Raw genomic sequence first — 12,500 nt, forward strand, 5'->3', positions numbered from 1 at the left:
GGGCGTAAAAAGGTGTGTGTTTGTGTGTTTGTGTGTGTGTGTGTGTGTGTGTGTGCACGCGTGCGCGGGTGCATGCTCGCATGAGTGTGTGCGCGTGTGCGTGCATGTGTGCATGCTCGCATGAGTGCGTGTGCGGGGGGGGGGCGGGGGGGTTGGTTCAGTGGTTGGTACAGTCCAGTCACCAATGACGATCTCTTCCAGTGTATCTTTCTTGTTCTTCTGTGTGGTGTTGAAGAGGTGAATGGCCCTGGGGACAAAGGACATCCGCAGTCCGTCTGTCCGGCAGGGGATGGCACAGAGTCTGCAGCTGAACAGACTACTCTGACTGGCCAGAAACAGGTGCAGGGGGTGACCGTCATTGTCAAGTATGGAGTCCAATCTGCCCAGGGTCCTCTTCTCAGCTGTTGTGCTGAGAGCCTCCAGTTCCATGCCCACCACAGTTCCAGCTTTCTTCACCAACGTGTCTAGGCGTCCAGCATCCCTTTGCCTAATACTACCACCCCAGCAGGAAATAGCATAGGACAGGCAGGGGTGGATTAAGAAATGATGGCCCCCTGGGCCAGACTATGGCTGTGACTCAAATGCCGCACTTGTGCACTTCGGGCACTGTTTTTCAGTGCCTAGGGCGCTCACGCTGAAAATTTGAGCCAGTGCACTGAAAGTGCCAGGATGATCCCCTAACAATGGCGGACAAATGCAGTGCTTGAATGATGGACACTGCACGCACTAAACGGCGGCCATGTTGACAATGACACGGAGGAAATGTGGCATTCAGTTCAGTAGAAGAGTTCTGTAAGTAATATTGATGGGACACCAACCTTTACATGCCAACCAAAGTATTGTATGTGTGATTGTTGTCCTTTGGGGTGAAGGACATGGAAATACAACCACCAGACGCTGTGCATTGTAAACAGTAGGCAACTCATATTTTGGCAAGCTAATGCCATGCTCAGCTGTCACTTCCAGCGAGGGCACAGTGCATAGTGCTCAATTTTTTCCACGACACTATGCACTAAAGACCTCAGTGCACTGTGTGCACTGTGCACTGACTGTCAGTGCACTGACAAAAGTGCGTCATTTGAGACATAGCCACGGTCTTGACCCCCCCAACCCCCCAAAAACGCATCTTGACCCTGCTTATCAGACATGCTAAGAGAACTATACACAGTGCACGATACACACCAGTTTTCCCATGTTATAGAGTGGGACAGAACTATATACGTAGATAGTGTGTGTGCAGAGGCATGGCAACACATTTTTGGCAGGGGGTGGTGTTGGTGGCTGGGCAATTCGTGTTAGTGGGTCTGGGGGCCCTCCCCCAGAAAAAAAAACAAAAAACATTTTTTAGATGCAATTTCCTGCATTCTTTTTTATTTTTATTTTCTTTTATTTATTTTTTTGTCTTTTTCGACTTTATTTGATAGGATAGTGTGAGAGGTGAACAGGAAATGAGTGGGAGAGAGACGGGGAGGGGTCAGCAAAGGCCCCGGGCCAGGAACCGAACCCAGGTCAGCCGCATGGCAGGCGAGTGCCCTACCAGTTGGCTATGGCAGGGCCCAATTTCCTGCATTCTAATCAATTTTAGATCAAGGAATGGCAAATCTCATCTCACTCACTCCCTCAGATTTGAGATGTTGAGATGACAAAATTAATGTCACATGGCTACACATGTGATGCTATTCAGAGGTTACTACCCATCAGTGATGACTGAAAGCCCAAAAGCGTAATTTTGAAAATTGAATTTACCAAACAGTAGGTAGGCCTACACAACCACAGTCATTTTTGTAGCAACCACAATCAATGGTAGCAACTCATGAACTCAAATAATTGGGTTTTGAAGGCTGGTTTGGGTTGTGGCCAAGGGGCCAAGTTGGCCTATTCCCTTGCCAATTTCCTAGTTTTCGGTGATAATCAGCTGCAGCTGGTTGTTTCATTTGACAAAGTTCTCCACCAGTCCCCTGTACTCTCTTTGGTGGCCATCCTTGATGCACCCCACTCTAGCAGTGTAATCAGAGAACTTTTGCATGTGACAGGTCACCGTGTTGTGATTGAAGTCGGTGGTATATAGAATGAATAGTACTGGGGAGAACACTGTTCCCTGTGGCACTCCTGTGCTGCTGACCACAGTCTGTGATGTACGTATGGGGCCTCCCGGTGAGGTAGTCAGTTATCCAGGTCACCAGTCCCTTTTCTACTCCCATCTGCAACAGTTTGTCACTCAGTTGGAGTGGCAGAATGGTGTTGAAGGCACCGGAGAAATCAAAGAACATGATTCTCACAGCATATAACATGTAAACAGTCATGGCCATGGCATGGTTTGGTTTGAGGGCATTCCTAACTGACCCCTGTGTGTGGCTAGTGTGGTACAACCAAACGCCATGTGTGCCAAATGTGGTGGCAGCATTTTAAGGCACTTGCCTCTTTCCAGACATGATTTTCGTTCAAACATCTCTCTTTCACTTCCCTTTAGTTAACCATCCCACATCCCCTTACCACTACACACACACACACACACACACACACACACACACACACACACACACACACACACACACACACACACACACACACACACACACACACACACACACACACACACACACACACACACACACACACACACACACACACACACACACACACACACACACACACACATTTATTCTGCAGCCTGACTTTGCAGCCTTGTGGTATTGAGGCCCCATCTATTCACCAAAAACTACCCACTCACCCCCACTGACCTCCACCACCACAACCGATTGCGTTAGCCACTCATGCTTGTCCATCTGCTGCCTGGAACCTGAACGCCTGTCTCTCGACTTCACCGCTCTTCTTTTAAAGTGCTGCTTCGGTACAGAAATAGCACCTGCTTTTCACACCCTTGCTTTGTGGTGTGTGGGCCTCCGCTGGCTTCCTCTCTCAAGCTCGACAGACACACACAGGTAGAGAGAGAGAGAGAGAGAGAGAGAGAGAGAGAGAGAGAGAGAGAGAGAGAGAGAGAGAGAGAGAGAGAGAGAGAGAGAGAGAGAGAGAGAGAGAGAGAGAGAGAGAGAGAGAGAGAGAGAGAGAGAGAGAGAACTCTGCTGTTTGAGCTGAATGCAGTCAGCAAAACGACAGCAATGTGCTTATTGTTGTATTTCCCCCAAGTCCTCTGTTATTGTGTCATGTACCATGGCTGGAGGAAAGTTAGCTCTAGCATCTCCAGTTCATCCTTGTGACTAACAATCCCCATAGGCCTACTGGACAGTCATGGCCTAATGGTTAAGGTGGTGGGCTTTAGATCAGAGGGTTGCATGTTCAAATCCCATCTGCACCTTCCACTCCCCATCTCACTCTAAGGCCGCAATCACACAGGACGCAGGTTTCTGCCTGCAATCTATGATGCGCGTCCGCTCATTTGCATTAATAAACAAAAGAACACATCCGCCTCCTGTAAAATCCGCGTCTGGTGTGATCGCGGCCTAAGGCTGAGGTGCCCTTGAGCAAGGCATACATGCTTCCTTTAGTTGTAATTCAGATTACCAATGTTGACAGCCTTCATGCATCCCCAAACCATGTCAGTCCCACTACCATGCTTGAATAGCGAGAGCAGGGCTTGACACTGGCACCTGTCAACCGGCCAAATGCTGGTAAAACTTGGCTGTGGCTAGTACGTTCAGTGTCACTAGCCAATTTGGCTGCCAGCTTGTTCCTTGGTATGGCATGCACATCATAGTAGCCTATATTCTGTTGTTTACCCCTTGTGTATCAATTGCTTGTATTTAAGTTCAAGAAAAAGCTCAGTAACTCTAAAGTTTCTATACTTCCATATAGAAAGCTTTACACTTATCTTGCTTTACTTTAGCACCTCATCTTCTGAGGTAAGACGTACACTATCATGATAAAGAAAACAAAAACAATTTAAAATGTGTGGCTAGTGGAATACCTGAATTGTTAGTGACTTGGGGAAACTACTAGCCACAGTGGCTGGCGGGTGAAAAAGTTAATGTCAAGCCCTGAGCGAGAGGATAAACTTGTTTTGTAAAACTCACTTGTTTACCACCACACATGCTTGACACCATCTAAATCAAATTTGATGATAGTTGAATCAGAAGAATTAGAAGTAGATCTGTTGTTTTGAATACAACAAAAAATATGCCTGGTGTGTGAAAGTGACTTTGAAAACATCATGGTTGTAAGCAACACTGTAGTTCCTGTTTGTATTTTGTCTGAGACTCCACAGGTGATGTTTGAGGTATTTTAGGCGTCTGGTACCAGACACATGCTGCAGTTCTGTTCATTATTTGACATTTATGATTTTACGAAGATATAACCGGTGACACTTGGAAATGCCATCAGATAAATTGGAGGATTTAGTTCAAACCATGATGTCAAAATGGCTTTCATTTCAGTATTTAAAAAAAATCAGAAACATGTTCACTGCAAGTGGATGAGACATTTAGACACTTGATAATTACATTATAATCATACAAATGTCCTTCATTGCTGTGTCTGTGCGTGCACATGTGTGTGTGTGTGTGTGTGTATGCGTGCATGCATGCATGCGTTTGTGTGATACGGTCATCATCACATAAAGCGCTTTTCCACCCTGAGAGAGTTTCAGGGTCAAGGTAGTCAGCTGAACTTTGATGTTTCTCTATTTGTCACTATAGTTTTTTGAGTTTTTTCGCCACAGGCACTCTGAGACTTGTATGAGAGGCTTTGAGAGGGGAGAGGGGAGTTGCGTGTAGCCTCTGCCTTGGGACACTGTCGGGAGGGAGCATTTCCCTTACTGTGATGGAGTGGTAGTGTTAGAATGAGAACACGGCCGTCAGCTGTATTGTAATGGAGGGTATTCCTCCCTCTCAAAGAGCTCTTCTTTCTCTCCCATATTACCTCTACTCTGTGTTTCTTTCATCTTACTCCGATCAGACTCTATTGCTTTATTTGCCTTCCTCTTCATCCCCGTTTTCTCTGTATCTCCATCCATCACTCTCACTTTCTCTGACTTTTTTCCTCTCTCCATCTAACTTCCTCTCTCTCTCTCTCTCTCTCTCTCTCTCTCTCTCTCTCTCTCTCTCTCTCTCTCTCTCTCTCTCCCACCACTCTCTCTCTTTCCCACCACTCTCTGTCTGTATTGCTGATGGCTGTGGCATGCACAGTCGCTGGCTGCTGTCGGGTAAGGTTCCAGCATAGGATAAAAACGTTTTAGGCCCGTGGCCAGGATTAAAAGCTGTGTTGGGGAGACTTGGCGCGGAGTAATCCACTGCCCTGGCTGCTGCTGTCTCTCTATCGATCCCTCTCCACCCAGCCCACAGCAGCACCCCTACCCAGCCTACCGCCCTCTTCTCCTCCTCCTCCTCCTCCTCCCCCACATCCTCCTCTCCCGACCGGACACCCTCTCTGGGAGAAATTTACTGCTGAATCTGTCATTTTGCCCATGAATCATAATGGCCTATAATACCTCATGGTCCCGAGCGACTTCACTGGTGTGATGGAGTACAGGCTTTCTGTTGCCAACAACAGGCCAGGCAAAAAAGAAAAGAGAAAAAACGAGCAAAAGAAAAAACACAGAGTTGTTTAATGAATACATCATTTGTGAGAGGATTGAGGCTGAATATGTTGTTTGAAGTTGGGGAATTGTAAAATCTCATCCTCTCGCCTTCTCGAGCCCTATTATTTACTCCTCTCTCCGTCTCTATGTTGTTTCAGGGATTTGGCAGTGATTGTGGCATCTATGGCGTACAACACATGGTTCACCAAGCTGTACTGCAAGGATTTGCGCTTGGTAAGTAGACTGTTTTTATCATCCATGTTGCTCTATTATGCTATGTTACGCTCCCTGACCTTGTGTGGGGCACTTAAGGGAGCCTCTTTGTACTGTCTATTTTTTTAGAACCTGCCCCATGGCATGCAGTCTGCCTTTGACTTCTCTCTTTCCTACCCAGACTTCCTTTCCAAAGTTTCCATCCTGTCTGCCTCTGTGACTTCTTCTCTTTTTTCTTCTTCTTTTCTTGCCCGTCAGCGTGCTTTTTTGTCTATGCTCACTCCCATCTCTCCATATTGTGCTCTACCCCCCCCCCTCTCTCTCTCTGTCTCTCCGTCACCCTTGCCGCTCGTCACTGTCTGCTGTTTGTGGATCTTGTTTGTGTAGGCTGATATATGGCACATCATATGGGATTTTTGCCATCTGAAACTCTCTCTCTCTCTCTCTCTCTCTCTCTCTCTCTCTCTCTCTCTCTCTCTCTGTCTCTGTCTCCTCAGGGTTCGGAGGTGGTTGACCAGGTTCTTCACACAGTCAGCAAATCTAGCAGTTTAGAGGAGATCACCCTGGAAAATGCAGGCCTCAAATCGTTAGTTTTCTCAAACGTCATTCATTCATTCATTCATTCATTCATTCATTCATTCATTCATTCATTCATTCATTCATTCATTCATTCATTCATTCATTCGCTTGTTCAGTCAATTGCTCACTCATTATATCATCCTCATTCATTCATTCCTTATGCAGCATGCTTATCCCCAGCCACAGACATATCACTCTCATCATGCACATGTTCCCCATGCATACCACACCTCTGTCTTTACTTACTCATACATCATGCATTTAACCCAACTAACTTGCCAAGTGCAGGTACAGCACAGTGCACATGTTGGAGTGTTGAAATCCTTAAAGGACAACTGCACTATTTTGAACATTAAGTCCATTTTCTGAGTGGTCTGCAATGTTTTCAATGAGTCCCCCTCATGTTTGCTGCAGTGTCCGTTATTTGGCTCATTTGTGTTTTGTTTCAATTGGCTTTACAATGGCCGTCTATGGGCATGTCCAACTATGTTCTTAAAAGGCACCTTAAACATTTGTTTTGATATAAAAATCCAAATTAACCAAACAGAGACTGCAGCAAACATGAAATAAACCGTGAGGAGGACTCTAAAATATTGCAGGCGACTCAGAAAATGGCCTTAATGTTCAAAATAGTGTAGTTGTCCTTTAACACAGGTGTTTCTTGTACTCCAGACATGTGCAGTTTAATCTTTTACCTGATATGTTATATATATACATATCTTCCGTCTACATACTATACTGTATATCTTCTGTATACATATATTTGATCTTCATCCGAGGGTAAGGTAAAAGATAAAACTTTTACATGTCTGAAGTAAAAGAAAAAAACAAGTGTTACTGTAACAGTTGGACATAAAGAACGTCATACACCTGTTGACACCCTTGTCAGGTTTGCTCCCCATACAATATGCAGATATGTCAGATCCCTCTTTTTGATTCCTTTTTATGGAAAGGGTGAGAAGGTCACTGATAGGGCAATGTGGAGTGATAGGCTACTGTGTTGGAAGTTTCTGCCTTTCTGAGTGCAGCCAGTTCCCCTGGGGTCTGTGTCCTTTCTGGCGGTATGTAATGGTGCTGGGGAGGCCGAGGACATAAAACACATAACTCAAGACCCGACGAACAGGGGATGGTGTCCTATTGGGACGTACAGTATAATGTATATCTGAACACATGCCATCCTTTCCCATAGTGCCCGTTATAAAACTGCAGACTGTCCTCACATCATCACATTTATAGATGTAAAGATAGAAAGTTGACATTAAGCATCATATCCCATCATCCCCAAGTCATTCTCTCCCCAACCCCAACTTTCATCTTCTCTAAAGGCATTTCCTCTAGTTTAGTTCATTGGTGTATTTCAGACATGTATGAAGTACAACATTCCATTAGTGACGTAGAGTAAATGGTGACTTGCACCACATTATAATAGTTAAAAGTTAATCTCCATCTGCAGCCCCTGTGCCCCTGTGATTTATTAATAATAATTGATTATATATAGATAATCACACACCATATCCTATTGCCTTCTATTGCCTACAGTATTACTAACTAAAGCAAGCTCACATTTTCAACCAACACTTTTAACCAACACTTTTTTAAGAATCCATCTCTAGATCAATCCATACCTCACAAAAAAAACAGATGCATGGTGTTTTAACTTTAAGGAGCTATCCCCAGTATGCCCGAGCACTACTCACCCTAAATAACCATAAAAAAAGATATAGATAGAAAAAAAAGATTGGAAAAATCACATAATTTGTTGCTCATGTCTGCCTTGTTGATTGGGGAATGAGTGGTGTGGGGGGTGGGAATGGCTGTTGTTGATAGTAGGGCCGCTGACAGTTTTTGCTGGGCCCAGGACAAAGTCATCTGAGAGGGCCTCCCCATCCAATAAATACAATGTAATGAGAACCCAATTCTGGGCCCCCTTCAACCCTGGTGCCAGGACAACTGTCCCCCTTGTCCCCCCTGTAGGCTTCAATGGTTGATAGTAATGGGGCTCGATCAGACCAAAGTTAAGCCAGGGGTGTAGAGTCTGGAGCAGGGCTGCTGACAGCTTTGCCCTGGCCCCGGAAGAACATCATCGGAAAGGGCCCCGCTCTCAATACATACAAATATCATGGGGTCCCAATCCGCCCCCCTTCTTCCCTTGGCCTTGGACAACTTACCCATTAGTCCCCCACTGTCAGCGTGGCCTGCTGTGGCGTTATATAGCACCTCTTCATGCAGTTGTGAGCTGCTGGTAGTTGAGCAGGCTTTGGACTGAGGCTGGACGTGATTGAGCGGCAGCGATTATCAGCAATACGTTACAGTTATGGCCCCCTACTACCAGGGGCGGTCCGGGCAGCTGGGAGGTACGGTGTGGCCGCTGCTGAAATGGGCTGCAGTGTCCAGAGGCCCCGCGTGATGGATTAGTAGTTTGGAGGGTTTTTCGGCTCTGCTCTCTATGTCTCTGTTGGGACTCCTGTCTTGCTACTGCTACTGCTACTGCTACTGCTACTGCCGTTATACCACTTTCGCATTTTTTTATTTATTTTTTACGACATGGAGATACTGCACAGTCTGAAATGTTCAGTATTATATTATATTATATTATATTATATTATATTATATTATATTATATTATATTATATTATATTATATTATATTATATTATGTTATGTTATGTTATATTGTATTCAGTGAGTCTGAACACCATTGTTTTATTTATTGAAAAGCTTCTGCACATGCAAACAGCTGCTGGGCTCCATTAACAGCTTGACTACAAGGAATTCATCTTTTTTTATTATTTCATTGCAATTTCAATGAAATATGGCTCCTATTGTTCACAATAAAAGTATGTATTGTTGAAAAGCCACTTACAGTGTCAACTTTTGTTGCACACCACATGTTAGCTGTGGTGGCGCTGGGGTAATTTCACAAATTAGCTTCCTCGTGAATTTCTAACCTGCTGAATATTAATCCCCATTACTCTTAGTAGTGACATTTTTTTTTTTTTTTAATGTGTGTTTTTGTTTTCCTGCCGTGCAGAAATGTTAATGCTATTCAGAAGGTCAGCCATTCTCAGTGGTATGGTGGTGGCCCCTCACAGTCAGTGGACTGCTGCTAGCAGTGGGGGCTCCAGTAGCACTGGCAGTAGTGTGGGGAGCAGCCCTTAGCAGGAGGTCCTGTGTCCACGCTCAGTGTTTTGTTTTGACGATAATTGCAGACCATAATTATGCTTTTTTTCTTTAAAGAGAGAATCGAGAAAAAAATGCTGTATTGCAGCAAAAGCATTTTTTTGTAATGGCTGCAGACAGCAAGAGATGAAAATTGACTTGTGAACTTCAACCAGCCACTGACACATAAATGATACCATTCACCAGGCTCTCAGCAATACATTATTTTATTGTCCCTGAAAAAAAAAACGGTCAATTATTCAGTATTTCCTGCATTCCATTGGTTGCCACAGTACAAGTCCCTACTCTTGCGTTGACTTATTTTGTCACTACAACTTTGAAGTTAAAACAGAGAAAAGCAAGGAGACCTGGCAGACATTTAGACCTTCTGTAATGATAATAGATGTTTTTATTCTAACTCAATCTCTGTTCTTGTTCAGTAGACACAAATGATACACTCTGAAAGCAAGAAACTTGGACAGGCGGACAGAAATAACTTTATACATGTATATGCTGAGAGGATTAGATTATGAAAAATCTTTATAGAGTGATGCACATTTCGCACCTTTGGACATCTGTGCACACGTCCACACAGTCACAAGACTATGTTGCCTCTGACTGATTGTCTCCGATGAACACTCCCTTTTCTGCCTGAGTGGCTTGACCAGGTGTCTATGTTCATACTCCCCCTAGCATGGATGTCCCTCAGAGGATGGCATGTCCAACACTATCTCCCATTTTAAAAAGCCATCTCTCCCAACAACACCATAGGTCAAGACAGAATGGGCTACTTCTCAGCGACCAGAAACCAGGGATGACTGGAGCACTCACCATACTTTTTAAGAGGTTTTTTTGTTTTATTTTGGTGCAGACGTTTCGGCGCACCTGCGCCTTCCTCAGAGTCAAACCATATCTAAGGTCATTTCATTCTGTCTCTGACTGTTGCTCCTTTGGCTGCTTGAGTGGCTTGACCATGTCCATAACCGTGTCTGTGTTTCCTGCTCTCCTTGACAGGGATTTCCCCCAGAAGATGGCCACAGCCCTGTGTGAGAACCCCGCCTCAGTTATACACTCCCTCAACCTGGCACACAACACCCTGGACAGCCAGGGTACGCAGCTGTTAAACCGTCTCTACTCTTTTATGTTTTTTCCCCCATCTTGTTTTTTTCCGTCTGTTCATTCTTAATTCCTTCCTTCCTTTCTTTCTTTCTTTCTTTCTTTCTTTCTTTCTTTCTTTCTTTCTTTCTTTCTTTCTTTCTTTCTTTCTTTCTTTCTTTCTTTCATTCTTTCTTTCTTTCTTTCTTTCTTTCTTTCTTCGTATGTCTGTCTCACTCTATCTCTCTGTCTCTCTATACTTTCCTTGCGCTCTCTCGCTCCCCGTCTGTCTTTCCCCACTGCTTGGTCTGCATCAGCTACGTTGCTCCTGCCTTCACTACTCTCTTCTTTCTATCATTGTCTGCCAGCATGAGAGCTCTACATTTCTATTTTTGTCTCTGTGTGGGTGTGTATGTGGTAGCAGTTGTGCCAGTTTTTTTCCTCATTCCCTTTGTGATGGGTATTTTTTCTGTCTTTTATATTGGTCCAAGGCTGGTGTGTGTGTGTGTGTGTGTGTGTGTGTGTGTGTGTGTGTGTGTGTGTGTGTGTGTGTGTGTGTGTGTGTGTGTGTGTGTGTGTGTGTGTGTGTGTGTGTGTGTGTGTGTGTGTGTGTGTGTGTGTGTGTGTGTACTCACCCCATATGTGTGTATGTGAGTGTGTTTCTGGTGTTGTTTGTGTATGTGTGAGACTATGTCCTCTGTAACAGACTTTTTCTTGAGGGTCAGGAGCCCAATGTTTTGCCAGGATCACTCAACATTCTTGTGCAGACACATGTCACTCTTCATTAAATCAACACGTGTGTATGTTTTCGTGTATGGGTGTGTGTGTAAGAGTGTGCGCGTGTCTGTGTGTGTGTGTGTGTGTGCGCGCATGTATGTGTGTGTGTGTGTGTGTGTGTGTGTGTGTGTGTGTGTGTGTGTGTGTGTGTGTGTGTGTGTGTGTGTGTGTGTGTGTGTGTGTGTGTGTGTGTGTGTGTGTTCATCCATGCATGCAGGCACTTTTTGTATAGCTACAGTTATTGCTATGTGTCAATGTCATAGTTTCAAAGCATGCAGATATAGCTCTCCCCTGTGTAACTGTATTTGTGTGTGTGTGTGTGTGTGTGTGTGTGTGTGTGTGTGTGTGTGTGTGTGTGTGTGTGTGTGTGTGTGTGTGTGTGTGTGTGTGTGTGTGTGTGTGTGTGTGTGTGTGTGTGTGTGTGTGTGTGTGTGTGTGTGTGTGTGTGTGTGTGCGCGCACACACTTGTCTCATCCATGCAGGGGTTTCTAATCTTATCCAGCAAGTGTGTCGCCTCAACAAAGGCTTGCGGCTGCTCAACCTGTCCAAGACGTCCCTCTCCTCCAAGGGTGTGTACACACACACACACACACACACACACACACACACACACACACACACACACACACACACACACACACACACAAGCAAACACACACATGCAGACACACACACATCCTCCAAGGGTGTGCACGTACCGTACAGCTTGCCTCTACTCTACTCCGCTCTCTCTGTGGAGACATCGCCCCCTGCTGGTGGTGCTCCCCTCTGACCTCCTCCTCCTCCTCCTCCTACTCCTACTGCTCCTAATCCTGGCAGCATGCATTGCTTGGTGCCAAATGGAGAAACCCTGGGCTCTGCCCCTGCATCAGCACACAGGCTTATCCTTTCGATCGATACACAATTTAAAATTGGAAGAGCACAGCTGGGGGATGATGATGGGTTGGGGGCAGAGTATGGAAGGGTGGTGGGCAGAATGCGTCATAAAAAGTATCAGGAATGAAACAGTCAATTCCCTTTACACATATATTGTTAATCGAGGATGGTTGTGGGGTGGCGGCAGTGATGGTGGTGGTGGCGGCAATGATAGTGGTGGTGGTGGTGGTGGAGAGGGTAGAGAGGGTTGTGGTTGAATACAGTAGTGT

The 12,500-nt window shown here is 45.2% G+C and overlaps 1 protein-coding gene across 1 annotated transcript in view; it reads left to right on the forward strand.

The window, feature by feature from the left end:
* carmil3 (capping protein regulator and myosin 1 linker 3) overlaps positions 1 to 12,500 on the forward strand; it is a 131,198-nt gene that overhangs the window by 27,914 nt on the left and 90,784 nt on the right. The window contains exons 9-12 of the mRNA XM_063218527.1: positions 5,692 to 5,767; positions 6,244 to 6,332; positions 10,498 to 10,592; positions 11,838 to 11,924. Coding sequence (XP_063074597.1) covers positions 5,692 to 5,767; positions 6,244 to 6,332; positions 10,498 to 10,592; positions 11,838 to 11,924 — 347 coding nt within the window. The remainder of the gene's footprint in view (positions 1 to 5,691; positions 5,768 to 6,243; positions 6,333 to 10,497; positions 10,593 to 11,837; positions 11,925 to 12,500) is intronic.

This window comes from Engraulis encrasicolus, chromosome 16 (genome assembly GCF_034702125.1).
Source record: "Engraulis encrasicolus isolate BLACKSEA-1 chromosome 16, IST_EnEncr_1.0, whole genome shotgun sequence".
Lineage (NCBI taxonomy): Eukaryota > Metazoa > Chordata > Actinopteri > Clupeiformes > Engraulidae > Engraulis > Engraulis encrasicolus.